Genomic DNA, 14,965 nt, shown 5'->3' with positions numbered 1-14,965 from the left:
AACAGCAGCCCCTCTGGTCAGGGGTGGGACCAGTCAGAGCAAGGCTCCCTGTCAGGGTGGTCATCAAAGTTCTGTCTTGGGCGTGTGAAGTGTGTTCTTCTGCTTTGGAGGGTTCTAAGTGCCATTCTGATACTCATTAACAATTGACAACAGCAGCTCTTGACTCTCTGGCAAATGACACCCTGCCTGGAAGGATCCACCTTGCCAAAGGCACTCCTGGAAGCAGCAGCCTCTCCACTGGGCACTGGCACAGCTGTGTCAGAGGGGGCTCAGGAGGCTGTAGCAAGCAGCACAGCTCCCTCCAACTCATCCCTTCTATCCAAGAAGTGGATTCACAAATGAATCAGCATCTCCTATTCCTTTTCCCACTTGCAGCGGAGGCTGGAAAAGGGCTGTTTACTGCCTACGCTTAAAAGCTGGCTGTGCCCCTTCCTGGCTTCCCAATTCCCCTGGCTGCAGGGTTTGGGTCTGCTCCACAGAGTTGACACCTGCTTCTGGTCAGATTATTTGATGACCATCAGTTGAGGGAGGGGAATGCACAAAACAAACAAAAAAAAGAGAAGGGAAAATATTTGCAAAGTGGGAGATTTGAAGATATAAAAGGCAACAGACTGAACAAAGACACAAATCTGTACAGAAGACAGGCACTGTGAATAACAAACAGTGTCATTTAGTTACTATAGTAACTCAAGAAACACAATGAAAACAGTCACATTCCCTAATGATGAATGGCCCTGGCTCTGAAACACTGAAATAAAGATGCTGAAGATGCCTGCCTGGCCCAGCACACCTTCCCCAAACATCTTACCCTGTACTCCATGTCATAGCTCGGCAGGATGATGCGGCCTTCCCTCCATTCCTCCCCTTGGTCCTCCGTGATGACCCACAGTGCCTTGTGCTCCTGGCTGGCTTCCCTCCAGACCCGTAGCATCACCCCATTGCTGCCCCATGCCTGGTACTGGAAGACCATGCAGACAGCACTCCGGGGCAGATAGATGGTGGGGCTGATGAGCCGGGCTCGCTGGCCTTCCCTCCTTCTGCTGCTCTTCAGCTGGAGGTAACTCTTGCTATCTGTTCAAAGAGGAAAACACCATTATATTATTTCCTGCAGCCACTTGTAACAGGTATCCCACCTCCTTCCAGGTGGCTCTGGCAGTGCTGGGCTGGCTCTCACAACCACACCTGCAGGAGAGGGGTCTCACCCCAGCACCCTGATGTGCACAGCAAGCTGTGCCACTGCTGTGCCCTGGGCATTGAGGAGCACACTTCCCTCACAAGCCACTGCTGTCTGGTAGGAGACAGACAGCAAAACCAGAAAGCATTAAGCTGAAGATGAACATAATTAGACATTAAAGAGCAGTTATTGTCAAAGAAGTGATGCCACAATGAGATTGTGTGTGTGTCTGTGTGTGTGTGTTTATTCTGCTGGGAGTTTGCTCATTGAACAGTCTGGGTGGGTTTTTCTAACTGCCCATGCTGAAAACTCATCTTGGGATGGGGATCTCAAGCTGTGTTCATCCTGTCTCTTTTCATTCCCAATGCTAAATACTCCTCAATCAGGCTCTAGGTGACACTCTTGTTTCAGGGATATGCACGACAAAATGAAAGGAAGACTCTCCACTGGTTAGGGAGGATTGGGTTAGAGACTGTTTGGGCAAACTGAACATAAATCCATGGGCCCTGGTGGGATGCACCCATGAGTGCTGAGAGAGCTGGCTGATGTTGTTGTACCACTCTCCATTTTTGTAAGATGTTTGAAAACAGGAGCGGTGCCTGAGGACTGGATGAAAGCTAATGTCAATCTTCAAAAAGGGCAGGAAGGAAGATACAGGAAACACAAGACCAGTCAGTCTCACCTCCATCCCTGGAAAGGTGATGGATCAGCTCATTCTGGAGGTCATCTCTAAGCACGTGGAAGAAAAGAAGGTTATCAGTAGTCAGCACGGATTCACCAAGGGGAAATCGTGTTGGACTAATCTGATAGCCTTGTATGATGGTGTGACTGAATGGGTAGGTGCAGGGACAGCAGTGGATGTTGTCTACCTTTACTTTAGCAAGGCGTTTGAACCTGTGTCCCATAGCAACCTCCTGGATAAACTCAGGAAGTGGGGATTAGAAGAGAGGATCGTGAGGTGGATTGAGAACTGGCTCAACAATAGAGTTCAGAGGGTTGTGATCAATGGTACAGATCTGTGAGATCTGTGACTGGTGGTGTTCCCCAGGGGTCAGTGCTGGGTCTGTCTTATTCAACATCTTCATCAACGACCTGGATGAGGGGACAGAGTGTATCCTCAGCATGTTTGCCTATGATACAAAACTGGGAGGATTGGTGGATGCACCAGGAGGCTGTGCAGACATTCAGCAAGATCTGGACAGAGTGGAGAGCTGGACAAAGGGGAACCTAATGAAGTTCAACAAGAATAAATGCAGAGTCCTGCACCTGTGAAGGAATAACACCATGCAACAGTACAGATTAGGGGTTGACCTGCTTGGAAACAGCTCCTTGGAGTCCTGGTGGACTATCTATGGGACAGCAATGTGCTGTTGTGGCCAAGAAAGCCAGTGGGGTGTACTGAATGTGTCCAGCATGTCAAGGGAGGTTCTCCTCCCCCTCTACTTTGCCCTAGTGAGACCATATCTGGAGTACCGTGTCCAGTTCTGGGCTCCCCAGTTCAAGAGGGACAGGAATATACTACAGAGAGTCCAACAGAGGGTCACAAGGATGATCGGGGGACTGGGACATTTGTCTTATCAGGAGAGGATAAGAGACCTGGGGCTGCTTAGTCTGGAAAAGACTGAGAGAGCATCTTATTAATGTTCAAAAATATCTGAAAAGTGGGTGTCAAGAAGTAGGGGCCAGTCCCTTTTCAGTGGTGTTCTGTCTTAGGACAAGGGGCAAAGGACACGAAGTGGAACACAGGAAGTTCCACCTCAACATGAGGAAAAACTTCTTTATTGTAAGGGTGATGGAGGCCTGGAACAGGCTGCTCAGAGACATTGTGTGTGTCTCCTTCTCCAGAGACTTTCAAGACCTGTCTGAATGCATTCCTGTGCAACCTGCCCTAGGTAATCCTGCTTTGGCAGAGGGGTTGGACTCAATGATCTCTAGTGGTCCCTTCCAACCCCTAACATTTTATGATTCTAAAAAAACCATGAAATTCTGGCTCTCAGTTTTTCTGTAATGCAGCAAGACAGCCCCTAAAGCACAGCACAGTAGAAGGACATGGTCCCAGTGAGTAAAATATGCACAAGTGACAACTGGGTAGCTGCAAACTTGAAGGTAGCTGAAATACATACTGAAGGGGATTCACTTGCTTTAATACTACATTTTAAATTGTGCCATGCTTTTTGTCAATCCTCAAAGAGGAGATTTGGTACATTGGATATCCCAAGAGAAGTTCAAGGCTGAAACTAGAATTGAATATACTTAATCTGAATACCAACAGATGTAGAAGTCCATGGATATAAATCCTTGAGCATGGCTAATTTGGTCTGGAATCAGTGGATTCCAGCCCCCTCTGATAAGGAATCTCCTCAAGAAGCTCCCTATTTGTAGCTTGGATGCCTGAAGTCCCTTAGCACAGACTGAAAGCCAAGCATGTAGCTGATCTGATCCTTCCCTGTCCCCTCCCATCATGACCAATGGAAGGAGAGAGTCCCTTGGGTTGCCCTGACTTCAGTGCCTCCAATACAAGGTCACAATACAGGCCAACAGCAGATACTGCTGTGATTTGTGTTTCAATCATGCTTGACCAGAGTCACTGGTGTTTCATGCCAGCACGTGCAAGGCCACACATAAGTGTCTGTCACTGCTTTTCACCACATCTTATTCCACTGCACCTGAGAGGCACAGTTCTAAGCAGCAGCCTGCCTCCTGCTTGCCCTGCTCCCTCGGCAGCTTCAGTGCCCCCAGCAACAACAGAAGAGCAGTGTCTGCACAGAGAAAGTTTGTGAAAGGAACCCAAAACACTTCCAAAACGTAAACCTACACTTAGAGCACAGTTCCTGAGCATGGTGCCCAGAAAACAGCAGTTGACTTCACTGGCACTCAGCAATCTGGTGACATCCCAGACTAAGGGAGATGCATCAGTGGTTGCACAAGCCCTGCCGCAGGTTTGTCACTGCCAGAGAGCTGGGCTGAAACCAACCTGTGAGCTACACAGCTTTCTAAAATAAATTTAGGAGAAGGCAGCAGAAAGATGTGCCACCACTCTACTCCTGGGATTATGATCAGAATATTGCAGAAGCTTATCCACTCCATATGAATTTTCACTGATTTTGCTCCATGAAGAACAAATCTGTCCCTGACCAGCCACATAAAGAAAGAGCCAACATTTTCCAGCACCTATGAAATGTACTTGGGCCACTTGGAACTGTATGCCAACAAAGAGTAGCAGAGAAAAAGATGAAAGTGTGTTTGCCTACTCCTGCTTAAGTGAGTCACTTGAAAAAGTACCATGCCGTTCTCTAATGGAGGAGTGTTCCTGTCATTTACCTCAGAGTGGTAGTGGTGGAGGAGACATGGGAGATAAACAAGTGGAGGAATAAAAAAAAGAACAAGCTGTACTCCATGCCTAAGGAGCAATAAGGCATAATAAGCCATCAGGGTCTACTGAATTAAAACCCTCTTTTTGTAATTCACTACAAGCCTCTTAAAAGCAAAAAACAAGTACAAGAAAAAAACCCAGCTACAACAAACAAGGTGGTAGAGCAAATCAGACTGCAATCATACAATTATCTCATAGCTGAAATGGCCTCACGGGAAAATCCTTAATAAAAGCACCAGCCAGACTCCAACATGACCAAATCCAGATCCTCAAAGTTCAGGACAGACCTTGGGTGCCAGCATTGTGGCAGCCTAATTGAGTGCAGGGATGTGCCACCCTTGGATCCCTCCAAAGCCTACAGCTGACCACAGAGGACTAGGATGATTGTACAGATGAACACACCCCAAATCTGCATCCCTCACTGGGAGATGGTCATACCCAGCACTGCTACTTCAGCAAAGGAGACTGTGTGCCTCTGAGACACATCCCTCTCACCAGGGATGATGCTGACCTCTGATTTATTCCCATCCCTCTCAGGCTATGAAATCGAAGAAAATCCTGAACTGCAGACACAGTCAATGGCCCCTCCAACTACCCCTCCAACTACACACACACTCTTTAAGAGCTCCAGGAGTCCTCCCTGCATCTTTCGTGCTCCCTGCCCATTGCTTGGTGTGGAGCTCTCCAGGCAATCCCAAGGGCTGCAGGGAGGCTCACTCTTTGGGTGATGAACCCAGCTGCTCCCCTGTAAGTGGCAGTGGGGTTTGGATACCATGTACTCCTCCTCCTGGTAGCAGGAGCTTCTGGAATGGAGAGCAAAGTGCAAACAGACACAATATAAGGGTTGGAGCAGGTGAACTTTGAGGTCCCTTCTAACCACCCATTCTATGATTCTATGAAGTGGCTGGATTACCTAATGAATTACTAATGGATAGTTGGACCTTCTGAATAGCTCCATAACTTCGCTAAGATTGACTGAGCAAGGGCACTGTGGAGCAAGTTGTTGGAACAGCACGTAGGAGCCTGGTGGTTGCAGTAGTTGCTCTGTTTGGTACAGTAAATGGAAGCTTTAGGCACAGAAAGCACCTGAAAAGGTTGATTTTTTTCTGCTAAAAAACTTGAAGGGAGCCTTGCAACAATGAGCTGACCAATTCTTAGAGGATCAGAAATGCATTTTCACCTCTTTCCCAGAACTTGGCTTTGCAGACTCTATCCCAGCTAACACGGCAGCTCCATTCCCCACCAAACTGGCACCGGTAGTTCAAGGTGTCATCTCAGAAAAGGCAGGACAAACCTACTCAGGCATTTTAACCTACCACTGTTTTTGGCACCGATGCTATGGCATAAATCTCATAGAAGATTTATGGAATCATCTGGATGAAGGGGAGGCCAGAGAAGCATGAATATGCAACCATGCCCAGTCAGACGATGGCTGAGCCGCTTGCATGGCATTGAGCCCCTGATAAATCACCAGTGGGGCCCCTGCAAGGAAACCATCTGGCCAAGACAGTTTCCTCTTGGCATGCCTGTCCCTTCTTGCTAGCAAGCCATCTGAGGAGACATTAGGGACAGCATGGGATGAATTCTCACAGTTCGGATCAAGCTGCAAGCACAAGCTATGGCAGCTGCCCTCTCTGCAAGGTCAGGCTGCCTGTGCCTGGGTCCTGCACGTCTCAACCGCTCATCCAAGAAAAGCACCTTCCCTCATCAGTCTCAGCAGCACATCTGGAGATTTTCCAGCAAAATGTCTCAGGCAGGATGTGCACAAGCAACTACTGAGATTTCAGATTCCCTTTGCATGTCCCCCTTGCTGGATATGGTCATGTCACAACTGCTGCACCTGTGGAGGACCCATGCTGAACTGCCTTCACTTGTGCCCATTCAAGTGTCACTGCTGTCTTCTTCATTGCAGTGACTGTCTGCTCAGCCCTGTCTGCTGCCTGCACAGCCCCAAATGCCATCTCTGACCATGCTGTGTCCCAGTGGGGCCAGATCCTGATGCAGTTTTGGGGCATGCAAGCTGGAGGCTGTATCAGCCTTTGCCTTTCCTGAGGAGCAGATGAGCTGAGATTTCCTCATAGCTGCAGGGTGCTCTGGTAGCATGGTGATAGCAGCTGCATGAATATGCAGATTGAAACTGGATAGGGTTTTTTTGTTGTTTTGGTTTGGGGTTTTTTTTCTTTTTTTGTTTTTCAGTGACAGGCCTCTCCTTTCCCTCCATTTATGAAGGGAAACCAATCCTCTGTAAAACCAATATTTATATTAATTAGATCACTGCATCTGCTGGAAGATCTCTTAAGTTTTGATTACGTGTTAATTAGTTTGTCAAGTATTTGCCATTTCGGTTTCTAAATCAGTCATGAAAAGACAAAACGCCACACTTCTCCAGAACCAAGCTCTCCACCTGCTCTCTGGAGCCCTTCTAGTGGACAGGTCACTACATCCTCTCCTAATTAAGCCTCACATCCTCAACAGCATGGCACAACTGTGAGTCCCACTGCCTCCCCCCAGAGTGCAGGGAAGGTACAGTGTCCCTGGCAAACCAAATCCCAATTTGAGTCTGACATTTATGCTAAGTGAGCTGCTTGCCACTTCATAGTATCCACCACCAGCCTGGCAGGCATGCTGCATGCCCCTATGTGAAAGGGTGTGCAGAGGCCAATCCACCCCCAGCATTAGGGGGTGCACAATTTAAAGCATTAACCCTAGAAGCCTAGGGCTGCCATCATGCAGGCTGCACTCCTGTGCAGGCTTTGCTGACTTGGGCTCCACGACTCGCAGGCTGCTAAGTCACTGCTCCAAAGCAATGGAGTTCACACACTAAGGTTTGAGAGGCAGTGTCTGGCTCTCCAGAGAGCCTTCCAGCCTGGTTTAATAGGCAGTTCGTGTCATCAGTGTTTGGATCCAAAAAGTGACTAAGGACTCTGACAGGTGAGCAGTGAAGAAAAGGATGAGCCCCAGAAGAAGGGTTTTTTTTCTCTGCCTCCAGCTCAGCCCAAGCTAGTGGAAGCTTTGCCCACAGCACAGGGACAGAGTGCAGCAGTGCCTCTTCTTTCAGGAAAGACAATGTGGGCAACAGGATGGCCACAGCCAGGGCACTTGCAAAGCCCAGCCAATGCTGAACAAACCTCCTGTGATCTGGGTGCCAGAGCACCACAGTTACACCACACTGTAGGCAGCCAAGGCACAAATGACTTTGTAGGGTTTGCTGTCCTCACTGTGCAAATGAGTCAGGAGAGCCACGCAGAGCTTTGCCGAGTAGCAATCTGCACCACACATGGGGAGAGCGCAGAGAGACAGAGCCGGGTATGTGGTCTCCTTCCCACAGAGTGCAGCTGCTCCATATTGCACAGAAGTGCTTGACTTTCACACCACCCTATGTGCAAAACTCCCTCCTACTTCAAAGGGGACGTGATTGACCCTAAAGGTCAAAACGCATCCCCAAGGCACAAGCCCTGAGAGTCTCATGAGGGTAAGTGCAGACCCAGTTCAGTCCAGTCTTGCTCCATTAACACCATGAAAAACTTTCCACTGATTCAGACTGAGTAGAATCAGGGGCTTCAGTCAGAAGTTCTCATGAATAAAAAAAAAAAATGCAAACTTTACCATTTAAAGATCCCACGGGAAAAACAAAGGAATGGTAAAGGGTCACCCTCAGCTTAAAAACAGCTCAACATTTGTTTTCCTTAAAAAATAAGCTCTTATGAAACTTCAGAGCACTGCAAACATTCCTCTGCTGGAAATGCTTTGAAACAAATAAACCTTTCCCTGTAGCGCCTGCAATCCGAATGAGCTGCATTCCTGACCCTCAAAGCCAGCCAGGCCATGGCCTACAGCAGAAGTTCCTGGTGGGTTTTTGCAACCCAGTCCAAGAGCTATGTGATCAGGGGAGTTGTATGGTTAATATTGCTTCCTTTTCTGTGTGCAATTAACCAACATCGGAACAACATGGGGTTCACGATGCTGCCAGGGCTCTGACCTCCTCAATGCAGAACTCACCTGAATGGGAAGCAGCAAGTGACAGACACACAGACCCCACAGTACTCTTCTGGGACAACAAGATATTTACTTAATGACTGCAAGAAAAGTGGAAGGAATAAAAAAATGGCCAAAACACACTGATTTCTCCTTTTCAGTGCTGGCTTAGTAGGGTAGCATCACTAAGAGCAACACAATTGCACCTACCATGTAAGGATAGGGTCTTTACACCCTTCAGGATCATGACCCTGGTGAAATTCAAAGATGGTGCCCAACTTACCAACCCAGGTTTATTTTCAGGTTTTAAGACCTCTGTCTTGACACCAATGACACATTGCCATGTGTACACCACGAGGGGGGATAAAACCTCATTAAAATCTGGTGTTCCTTAAAGCTTATTAGGTGCAGCCAAGGGTAAGGTTTCTATAGATTGGAAGCATTTCAAAGTCCATAGAGGGAAAAGTCTGGCAATCGGTCATGGTGGCACAGAAAATGGAGCAATAGTATTTTTTAGGTTTGCAAAGGGCAGTGTAACAGCTGGAATCATGCTGGGTTTCTGCTGAGTTGGGCATTTTGGGTCCACTTTCACCAACAGGTTCCCCAGACATGTAACGGGAGCCTGCAGGAGAGGACATGGAGCTAATCCATGGTGCAAAGAGCCCAAGGAACACAGGTCTAAAAAAAGAAATGCAGAGCTGCCTGAAAGAGTATCTTGGAAATAAAAATAGTGGAATGAGAGCAGTGGGTGTCTTGTCAGTCTTGAAAAGTTTTCTGTGCCAAAGACAAGGAGGAATTGCATGCAGCGCATAAAATGAAATGGGGAGATATCTGAGGAATTCAGGCTAGTCTCTCAGCAGACTTTTCTAATCAAGTGTCTAACAGAGGATATTTCACCATGGTCATTTCCTCCCCCTCTCTCTCAAGCAGACTGAGGAAGGGCTCCTCCTTTCATTATTATTTTTTTTCCCTTTTAATTTTAAGTTTTGTTTTGCCATTTTCTGAAGAAATAAAAACAAATCCCACATGGCTCTTAAAGGCACAGCATATTTCCTTGGTACTGTAGAGAAGCCACAGCATCTAGCCCAGTCCAGCACCTTTAAATCAGAATAAATCGGGTTCCAGTGGCTTTGAGTTCCCCTTAGCTTTTGCCCTGCCCCTAAACCAAGCACAGCTGTTCTCCTTCACCCAACTGCTCACACCAGGGGGCAGGGGGGGGGAGAAATTCACAAGAAAAGACCACCCCGAACAAGGGCTTTTCATTCCTTACTCCCTGGAGTCTGAGGATGAATTTTCTAAATAGAAACAAAGTGCTGGAGGGGGTGTGAGTGAAAGGCAGGGGAAGAATGGAGGAGTGTGAACCAAACAATGCTTCGATTCTGTCCCCACTGAGAGGCCAGTATCACTTCTTTTTCATGTTTCTCTACTTGCTTTTAAAAGCTGTGCAGGGAGGAAAAAACCAGATACTTGTTTTCTTTTGTGTCATGTTTTCTTCATTTCCAGGAGCAGAACCAAAGTGAGACACAGAAGTGACACCTTTGCATGCTGACCCCTCCACAGCTCTTTGCAGTGTGGGCAAACTGTGGCACAGCTGCCAGGAGAGCACAACCCTGCTCAACCCAACTGGGAGGCTGATCACAGGTTGGCATGGCAGTGCCAACAACTATTCCTCAGCCTGGGCCTGATGTCTGCTGCTGACATCCTCCATCACTGTGGGCAAGTCACCTCAACCCCCGTGGAGCTGCTGCCTCCTCCTCTTCCTCTGCCTGCCCAAGATTTGCTGGGCACCCACCTGCACCCTGACAGCGCTTCAGTGCCTGGGTCAGCACAGCACCATAAAGGAGAGCCCTCTGCACTGGCATCAAACCAGATCACTGAACTCAGCAGCAAAATATCCCTCTGGCCACACTGATGAGGTTTTACAACTCAAAACTGACTAAGAAAGAGAAGAAAGTGAAGAATAAGGGGAAAAAACAGAACAAGATGCTGAGCTGTCTGAGGCAGCACCGGGCTCTCCTAGGCTGTGCATCCACACACGTGCACACATACAACAGAGTCTTCTAAGCTGTGACCTGCTAATTGTAAGGAGACTCAGGGGAAAGGAAATGATATGAAAAATTGAGTCTGAGTTATAAAAATAAGTAATTTTTGTCCTACTTGCAGGAGGCTTGTATTAATTAAACATTATTACAGTGAATAAGATGGGGAGGGTTATTAAGTCTGGGTCTGGCTGTAAGTGTTCTCTCCTGTTGCCTGAGGCTCCACTGAGCTCCAGATATTAATCTTCTAAAGCACTCAAATGCTGAAGAGATAAACACTTGAAATATGAAAATGTTTTTCTCCATAGCAGACACTGTGATCCTATGTCATGCCAAAGAATTTGTCAGATGTCCATACAGGCTGCACTTAGGGCATTACTATGCCTTTTAGAAAAATGCCAGGCACCTCAGGAGCTAAAGAGAAAAGTTATATGTGCATTTGTGTGGGGGGGATCTGTGTGTGGAGGTGTAGCAGATTCTGCTACATCTGTTCCTGGAATACATATTTCCCTCTTTAGCACTGCCTACCAGGTGTTGGCTGCACGACTTTCCAACTTGTTGGTGGCATTGCCAATCCGGCCAGTGCCTTTGCCACCAGCTGGCTGACAGCTTTGCCTGAATGTTTGCATCTCAAGATTCAACCTTCCAGGAGGGGGTTGGGGAGCTTGCATCATGCACAGCTCCCTGTGTGCATGGCATGCAGCCACTGGATCACTGGGCATCAGGGCAGAATCAAAGCCAGGTAAGATCGACCAGCTCTCCCCAGGGAAGCCTTGAGTTTCATGAGCAATGAAAGTGAAGTGATGTGATGAGGATGTAATCTACTGTTACTAAGAAACCAGCAAATGTTATCTGTGCCACCTGTGCCACAAAGTCAGTGAGGGCAAGGAAAGGGCACCGGTCCTGGCATGAGTTCCAAGATGTGAAGCTGAAGAACTTGATCCATCAACCACACTGCCAGAGGCAGGCTCCCTTCCAACCCGTACCAGCACATCTCAGTGAGGCCTTCCATAAATCAGACTTGGCCATGATAATACAAATCTTCTGCTTCTAAAGCATAGAATTAAAAAGACCAAAAGTCAAACAGCAAGAAACTGGCACATTTCTGCATTCTTAGAGCTTAGCTATCCTTCACGTGAAGGAGGCTGAAATTCAGCCTGCTCTGCTCCGAGTGCAGAATAGCTGAAGACTATAGGCAATCTGAGCAACATATGGGAGGAAGAAATGCGTATCTAAAAAAAGAGGAAAAGCAGCATTTTGGGAAAAAAAAACATTGGGTCCTACAGAGAAATGTGGATCAGGATGGAAAACAAAGGCCTGACTAACCCACACAGCCCCAGGGGATTCAAAGCCCAGTGTTCAATCTCAGGAGGACACTTAGTAAAAATTTAGTGCCAGTGGTCACAATCCTATAAATAAATCATTAAACCATAAAGCAAAGCATCTGAAAGCTTCCACAGAAGAAAATGTTCAGCTCTCCACAGCCTTCACCACTCTTGATAGCTGTGCAATATTCAGTCATACTGTCCACATGGAGGAAGCCCCATCAGTTCCCTCTTCCTTGCTTTGATATGGTATTAGCAGTCTTACCAGGCACAGTCTCAGGGCTTGGTTCAGAGCTGCCAATCCAGGTGCTTGTAGGCTGAAATGACCATGTATAACCAGTTGCCAAGTCATGCGACCAACCACAGAGGTCTTCAGGGAGATCAAAGTTGCAGTTGAAGTTTGCAGGGAGATGGAAATCTTAGAAAAAGAAATAGAAGCAAGATAAAATTGGATTTTAAAATGACCTGGCCAAGAAGGGTTGCTACTAAAACACAACCCAACCCCAAAATATTTGGCAAGCCACAAATAATAAAGCAAGCATGAAATCTCACTCCCACTGATGCTTTTAACCTTCCATCAGCTCCAGGGATCAGCCTTAAGTTCTGCATCATCAAAATGCTCACACCACATCCAGCAGCTAATCCACCAAAGTAAGCAAAGTACCAATTGCTTCCAGACTCTAATCAGCACCTTCTATTCATCCCCTAGAGTAGTTAAATACTAAATACCTTCTCGAATGTCAGTGAAGAGCACTTCCTGAGTGCCCTGTGCCCATCAATTCCTGCTCTGGCTCCAAAAGGAGAAGCTCAAGTGCTACAGAAACGTAGCTCCAGTGTGACAAATCTAACCACTTGCACCAGACGGGAGATGTCTGTCAATGTGGTGAGCTGTCACTCATCACTTCCTACCTTCTTGTGGAAATGTGACCAGGGGAAACGTGTGGTAACCATGAGCCCAAGTCTTTGGATTCTGAGTGAAAGGAGCCAGCCTCTATTTCTAGCTCCCCTATGGACTCACCACAAGGTCTAGTGTGAATCACTTAACTTTTCATCTGCAAAACAGGAGCAGAGCTAATTCCCTGTGTCAACAGCTTTAAAAGCTTCAGAGACCCTTCCTGCATAGCCAGGTCTCTGAGGAGGGCACTTGCCAGGGGCTGCAGGCAGCAATAAGACAGTGGCTGGCTCCTTTGGTCAGGGGCTGCAAAAATGGTGTGTGCCCACTCAGCAGACATGCACATCAGAGCCTATATATGGGCTGGGTTTTTCCTGAGCAAAGAGGAAGCTTTAAATCACAAGAGTGATAGCCAGAAGGAGGTGAGTGACTCAAGTGATAGGCATCAGGGAAACTTTGCTGCAAGGGGCACAGAGCTTTCTTTACATTCTCCCACTTCAAAATAAAACAATGCAGATCATGGATGCCTTTATCCCAAGCTAATCTTATACTCTGGAGAGTAGCATTGTTTCTGTTTGGCTGTCATAAATCTAATTGTCCAGAGAAACACACTCATTGTTTACGGAGTATGAGAATGAAAATTGTTGCTAAATTAGAGGGAAGCTGATGGGGAAGCTTGTTTCATACTCCATTTGCTTTCTTGCCCAGTACTGCACCCAGAATTGTGTTGCGGAGTCTGTTACTGGCTTAAATTTCCTCTCACCAGCTTCCCAAGAGCCTCACTGGTAGCAGGGTTGCACACACTTGTCACAAAAGCAATGCAATGAGAATCAGGCCCTTTGAGCTACTTCTGCATCTTGCATTTCCAGAACTAAACTACAGAAAAATCTCAATGGGAGGTGTGAAAAAACTGATTAATACTATTTTTTAATTTATGTATTTTAAAACTCATTAATTTTTTTTCTTCTCTGGGACTGAAATCTGAAGTGACAGAAGTCCTAGAAGCTATCTCTAAGGATAGCTTTTCCTTCTGAGATTTCTCATTGAAGTCCTTGTGTAAATGCCCAAAGCCCCAGGGCTGAGGCCCAGGCTCTGCTCTTATGCCCTGAGGTGTGCATTTCCTGCACACTGTACAACTAACCTGGCACAGCTCTGCCATGCCCTCTCCCCTGAATGTAACAAGCTTTAGATGCTCACAACCCCCTTGCAAGGAGCAGAAGATGACATCTGCTTTTACAGGTAAGGATCTGAGGCAGGTATGTTCAGTCCCTGTGCCCAGCATTGGCTCTTTGCAAGCACAGCATGCAGGCTAAAATACCATCCAGCCTCTGTCAGAAGAGGCAGGCAAGCACCACAGATACCAAACCACTCCCTGTACATCTGACAGCAATCTAAGACTGGAAGGACAAATTCCTGCCTGGAGTAAGTGCTCCCCTCTCTCTGCTGCCTGTCTGCCCAGACTGTCATCCTAATTTTAAACAGTTGGTATTAGGGAAGACTATCCTTACATTTAGGTCTTCTGGACACCAGGCTTCTCTACACGTTGTGATTTACTCTCACAGTTGTGACCTCTGCAAAAGGAGCCCTGCATACCAGGCAGTCTGAATCTCTCCCTTGAATCACCTTCTGAATTTATGACAACCAGCCAAGGGATCTGGAATGGAGGTAGCTCTAAACAGGGCACTAAGTGAGTTGCTCCAGGTCACGTAAAGAAAGCTGAGAGAGCAGCTCTTCAAGTCTTGTACCCTAGGGACTAAATTAGCTGCTATCTCCTGCTCTTGCTCTTCCTTCATATAACTTATCAGATATTGGCAGGTTTTGTTTGTCTTTTTGTCTTTTTTTTTTTTTTTTTAATCTTGGCCTATAGCTAATAATATTACTCTAAGCTTTCCAGGAATCAGCCCCGTGCTTAGGAGCAAATGGGAAGATAAGAGAATTTTTTTAGGTCTTAGCCCATCATTTACTGAGATAAAGATGTCTTGCTCTGATACATACCCTCCTCCTCTCCACAGCCATCACCACACTGGGTTACTTCTTCATCAGTTGGGTATGGGGTGGTAATCTCTCCACTCTTCACAGTGGGCACCAATGTCCCTGCAGTGGGCTTTACATCTGAAAAAAATGGAGTAGAGATGCTATTTGCTATAGATCATACAAAAAGCCCAGGCAGGAGGAGACAAAGAAAAA

General features: G+C 47.0%; 1 protein-coding gene across 3 annotated transcripts in view; it reads right to left on the bottom strand.

The window, feature by feature from the left end:
- Positions 1 to 14,965, bottom strand: part of NRP2 (neuropilin 2) — a 94,111-nt gene that overhangs the window by 25,108 nt on the left and 54,038 nt on the right. For all 3 annotated transcript variants that reach the window (XM_071747015.1, XM_071747013.1, XM_071747014.1), the window contains exons 11-13: positions 14,774 to 14,890; positions 12,152 to 12,304; positions 809 to 1,071 (exon numbers count right to left, since the gene is read on the bottom strand). In XM_071747015.1, coding sequence (XP_071603116.1) covers positions 809 to 1,071; positions 12,152 to 12,304; positions 14,774 to 14,890 — 533 coding nt within the window. The remainder of the gene's footprint in view (positions 1 to 808; positions 1,072 to 12,151; positions 12,305 to 14,773; positions 14,891 to 14,965) is intronic.

The sequence above is a fragment of the Heliangelus exortis genome, chromosome 6, assembly GCF_036169615.1.
Source record: "Heliangelus exortis chromosome 6, bHelExo1.hap1, whole genome shotgun sequence".
NCBI lineage: Eukaryota > Metazoa > Chordata > Aves > Apodiformes > Trochilidae > Heliangelus > Heliangelus exortis.
Note: the sequence above shows the minus strand (reverse complement) of the source record. Positions and strands in the feature narration are given on the sequence as shown.